The sequence below is a fragment of the Rhipicephalus microplus genome, chromosome 6, assembly GCF_043290135.1.
Source record: "Rhipicephalus microplus isolate Deutch F79 chromosome 6, USDA_Rmic, whole genome shotgun sequence".
Taxonomy (NCBI): domain Eukaryota; kingdom Metazoa; phylum Arthropoda; class Arachnida; order Ixodida; family Ixodidae; genus Rhipicephalus; species Rhipicephalus microplus.
The window spans coordinates 159,428,754-159,434,155 of record NC_134705.1 but is presented as its reverse complement, the minus strand read 5'-3'; the positions used below and the strand labels follow the sequence as shown (position 1 = coordinate 159,434,155).

Sequence of the window (5,402 nt, the reverse complement as noted above, 5' to 3'; positions counted from 1 at the left end):
AGTAGAGGGCTTCAAAATTTCCTACGTCACAGTGTTTGGTGCAGGAATCTCAAAATGGCGTCTCCGCCGTAGTTTTTTTTTCGCGCTTTTTCTCGCTTATAAAATGTTATATCGCGCTAAAAGTGGTGTTTTCGGGTTTGTAAAATTGGACTCTACTAACACGCGAAAAAAAAAAAATGATTTTGCTCCTTGAGCGAAGCCCAAAGGTTTCCTTATTTTTCTTTACTTAACTGACAATGGCTGTTCTGACGTTCTCTTTTTATGTCTGCACCGCCCAGAAATAATAACAAAAAACAAAGACTTTAGTGTGTGAGTGAATGGGGACGAAGAGAACAAGGCAGACGTCACGGCAGTTAGGCCTGTATAAAATGCTCGTAAACAACGACCGTAATACACTTGCAGGCACACTCAAGTTCAGCTTGGACGGCATTTTCGTCTTTATTGGTTGTCCTCGCACAGTTCTCGGTTGTACGTCGCGTGTCTGACGTGGCAGTACCGTTTGTAGTTTTGACGGCAGTGTCGAGGAATTTCATCAACGACTTCGGGCTTTACCCACAGCATGCACTCTGAAAGAAGAAGCAAATGAAAACAAAAATGCACACGTGAGTTCTGGAAGACGCTGTGAAATGTGGTGAGACAGTGATTACTCAAAAAAAACAAAACAAATGCTGTGAAACGGCATAGTTAAGTACAGGTTGCTCCTGTCTGGAAGGACCTTTCGCTCGGGGCCGACACCGAAGCCAGCCATTTAAACACAAGTGCGAAATGGCCCTTATCAAACAACTTCACGCATAGCCGCACTTAATAGTATTATTTGCATTTAAAAATGAAAGCTCTTCTGGTAAAAATGCGAACAAAGTAAATCTTCACGTTAGCTGTAGTTTTTCAATTCTATATTCTTGGGTACCCCCCTCCCTGATTATGCTAGCAACTTGCAGGCTTCCCTGTGTTAGTTTTATGCAGGAAAAAAAAACCTAATTCAAATGATTGCTCATATTAAAAGAGAGCGTTTAACACGAATGGTTAGTGTGCTCCGATGCGCTCGCACATTCATTACTTTAGGAAGAACTGCTAATAGCTCGAAGCTCAAGAGTACTTACTGTTTACATGGCATTGCGGGTTCACTAGCGTCGCAAGTACTTTTTGAGCGCTGGTTGGTTATACCATCTTAACGTTTTCAGTTACAGCCAAGCCTCCTCATATCGAGCTCGAGTGAACTGAAGTGTCGTTTGTAGATCTGGGATTCTCAAGCATGTTGGCCTGTTGGTTACAGGGAAACCAGATAAGCTCTATCTACCTTCTACCCCCTCTCATGAAAACAGTTTTCATTCGGTTCGCGATACATTCACCAATGATTGCAAAGGGAGGAGATTTAATAAAATATTTACTAATGTATGGCTGAACTCACATTTCTTGCACAAAAAAAAGTCAATGCGAGACCCATTATTACACAGGACCAGCCACATGTCGGCTGCTAGATTCAGCCAACTCGTGAGCTCGTTTTTCAGATAGGCTAGTGTCGGGAATGCCTGTTCACAAGTATATGCTCTTGAAAGTGATTGTAGCATGTCCAATGTCTCATCTATGGCTCCACGCTCCAAGCAGGAAAAATGTGAAAGTAGACAAAATAGGACCTCCGAGATTCTGCGTCATAACATAAGTACGCGGCTCGTTTTCGGAGTCGGACTGGATACAAACAGCAGGTGACATTTGTTGCGCAGATCGTGCCTTTCTTAGCGCGTAACCAGTGAAAACGTATCAATGACTTGCGGATCCCCGAAGAAGTGCCTGTGGAACCACTAGGTTCTACGGAAACCCCTTTTAGTCACCATGCTATATATCGAAGTCTTACCACGCTCTACAGTGCTATAATAAGTAGTACGCTAAGTTGGAGGATGTTGTGGGTGTGGTGATTGCGTATGGGTACCATATGAGTTTTCTAATAGTGTTTGTTTTCGCAAACGCGTACGCACGCTCGAGTCACCAAAAATCGGCTTTGTGGGCATTGCGGGCCGTACGCTCTTTCATTTTTTTGTGGGCACACTGCGAATGAAAGCGGTAGTTATAGTGTTATGACGCATGCACAGCGACGGGCACAGCGGATAAGACTGGCGTACGTCATTTGAAAACTCCCCAATAACAGTACATAAAAAGATTTACCGATACATCGAAAAAAATAATCGGAAGAATTGATATATGATTAATCAAGCACTGTAGGTAGGGCTCTGTAGAAAGTCAGCTTACGATCATAGTCAAGGACAAACATTTTCAGCACCAAACATGTGTCGTAGTCGGTGTAGAGGCAATGACCAACGTGATGGTGCGTCGGATCTGAAATGCAAGCAGACATACCGGTTATCAAGGTCTCCAAGACAATAAAATAACAGGTATTGCTGATTGATTGATTTGTGGGGTTTATCGTCCCAAAACCACCATATGATTATGAGAGGCGCCGTAGTGGAGGGCTCCGGAAATTTCGACCACCTGGGGTTCTTTAACGTGCACCCAAATCTGAGCACACGGGCCTACAACATTTCCGCCTCCATCGGAAATGCAGCCGCCGCAGCCGGGAATAGAACCCGTGACCTGCGGGTCAGCAGCCGAGTACCTTAGCCACTAGACCACCACGGCGGGGCCAGGTATTGCGACTTCATGTCTCAAGGCATATAATACGAAATATAGGCCGATTTCTACGCCATGGCTAAGAAGTGAAAATTTTCAGAAAGAAAATTCGTTATTAACATCAATGAGCTGTGTCTAACAAATAATTATAGAGAGTTCACGTAGGCGTCCCTGTTAGAATGCCAGTCGATAGATAACCGAGTGCGACCTATAGATAACGACGTGACCATTATGTCCTTTTAGGGGCGAAGCACCTCAACACCTCACAATCTTTATCTGGCTGCTATAGTCTAAAGAAGACGTAGCACTCGTGAATGCGAACCAACGAAAACATCTGTGAACAAGAAAAAAGTTTTGAGAAGGCTGTTAAGCAGAACAAACAAAATAAAAGGCCACAACACCATAGAAACACCGACACGCAGCCACCCATCAATCAAAAGAAACAACATATAAATGCTTAGAAGAGCAATAACCCACGACAAAAGAGAAGGCCATGATTCATGGTCTGATGCACACTGCTTCGCTCGATCATAACCATTCACGCCATAGATATCGCTGCGTACGCGTCAGCACATTGACAATCCTTTTTTCTATATCTCTTTCTCTTATCTTTCCTCTCTCTCTCATCTTTATGCCCCCTTCCCGTTCCCCCAGCGTAGGGTAGCAAACCGGGCATCCGCCTGGTTAACCTCCCTGCCTTCTGTCTTGTTGTTATTGTCCTCCTGTGATATGAGTGGATAATGTTTCGTTTGCATTGCTGTCTTTCAGGCAGCCATATCTCAGCCGGGAATTTAAGCAAACAATTCTTTATAAAGACAATATGGATTTGCCCAACCATCTACGTGAGGCGGCTGCAAGGCTCCTATTTTATATGCGAAGCAGCTTTTGCTTGGGGCAGTGTCAGTCCCTCGGCGACCGTCCTTTCACCCACAGCGCATGCCCCAACTCTTCCTTCTCTCCTCGCGTGAGTGCGAGAAGGCAGGGTGGAGAAAGTGGCGTGATCACTGCATACGCTTCGTTTCTCCTCTCCCGTTTTTCTCTCTGCGCCACAGCTCGGCGCTAGCATGTAATGCGGTGTAACGCTCGCTCCCATTGCACTCTCCTTAAAAATGGTACTTTTGATGTCCACGTTGGCGACGGCCTCTAAAATAAAGACGCAACAGCAACATGTACTACCAGCTTTTGTGTTCTAATAATAAGAACCTAATAATTACACCATCGCCCACTGAAGGGGGCTATGTGAGGACGCGAAGCAGCGCTAGACAATCACTTTGCGGCACACACATGGTGATCCACACAAATGGCAGGAGAAATAATATAAGCGATACACAACATATACAAAACTATCCGCACACAAATGAAGCATACGCGGAAAAATACAAATGGAAACAACAAACAGAAACACAATTTAACACACCAGCGCTGCTTCGCACACCCACATGGTTCCCTTTAGTGGGAGATTGTGTGATTTTTTTTACTCCTCCTTCACTAAGATTATCGCTTATCTTGTTCCTGGTCTGCCACGCAAAGGTTAATTTGATAGAGACCGAGCCTGGATACACGTACGCAAGAGAGAAGACAACAGCCACAAACGCCGGCTAACAACTGAAACAAAAAGGGCACAAAGCAGCAGAAAGGAAGGTAGACACAGACAGTGATCTGCACATGCCTAGGCAAGAGGCGATATCTTTCTAGCATGGACATTCTAGCATGGACATGCACAGATAAGCAACTAATAGCGATGTTGCGTGTCACCGGGAAAAAAATGAACACTTATATTTCACTTCGCGCACTATGTTCAGCACTTCAGAACTGAATATTACCATCCTCCCCGCTCAAAAGGAGAACGTTTTTGCACGACTACAAAGCGCAATATCACGCTATAAAAAGAGCATCCCCTTGTACACTTCTACACATCTCATGGTGACACGTCCACACTAACACAATGGTGTTGACAGCTGTAGATAGATCTTACGGCCAGTGTGAGCTTACCATTGTCGATATAGTAGGTGGGGCGGTCAGGGGAATCTCCTTCTTGCCAATTGACAGTAAGGTTTTTTCTGAAATAGTGAGAAACAGGTTTTAACGCTGCAATTTTAAAAGCACGTTAACGATTCTAGTGAAACAAGTACCTGTGCTTGTAAGGATGTCTCTCAATCAAGTACATCGCGAGTATGACAGACCAAGATTGACTGCTTGACCTGCTCGTTTGCTTACTGCTACGGTCATTTAAACTTCGGCCTTTGTGTTTGGAACAGCGAATAATAATTCAATTGTTCATAATTGTCTTCACGAATGCGGTGAACAAAAACACTACACGAAAAACGTTACAGGCGCGTCCCAGGCAGCTTACATGCACTGAATGCAAAGTAACTTTGACGGGCTTATCGACATCCACGTTATCGGGACGTAGTTGGGAGGACGAGAAATTCAGATGCAAAACGTTAATAGTGCTCTATTGTCGGTGTACGCGTTACGCATGCAACCCCCTCCCCCCACACAAACACAAAAAAGAGAACCAGAGATGCTAACTAGACTACGTCCGCTTTGTTATTCCACACGTGAGGAGATGCTGCAGGGGGTAAAAGGAATAGATCAAGAAAGAAGTCATGAGAGCACACACTTCGACGTTAACAAAATTAGCCTTTCTAATGAGAAAGTGACAGCTCCATCTAGCGATTGCTGACACCGTTTCGTGCGGTTTTATGACGCTTCTTAACCTAACATAACCTAACCTAACCATCGCATTTGCATCTTTACAAAACGATCTATCTCACTAG

The 5,402-nt window shown here is 44.5% G+C and overlaps 1 protein-coding gene across 1 annotated transcript in view; it reads right to left on the bottom strand.

The window, feature by feature from the left end:
• Positions 1-413: 413 nt before the first annotated feature.
• Positions 414-5,402, bottom strand: part of LOC142765617 (uncharacterized) — a 13,830-nt gene continuing 8,841 nt past the window's right edge. Inside the window, exons 3-5 of the mRNA XM_075866879.1 lie at positions 4,615-4,682; positions 2,245-2,331; positions 414-566 (exon numbers count right to left, since the gene is read on the bottom strand). Of these exons, the coding sequence (XP_075722994.1) occupies positions 439-566; positions 2,245-2,331; positions 4,615-4,682 (283 nt within the window). The 3' untranslated portion in view covers positions 414-438. The remainder of the gene's footprint in view (positions 567-2,244; positions 2,332-4,614; positions 4,683-5,402) is intronic.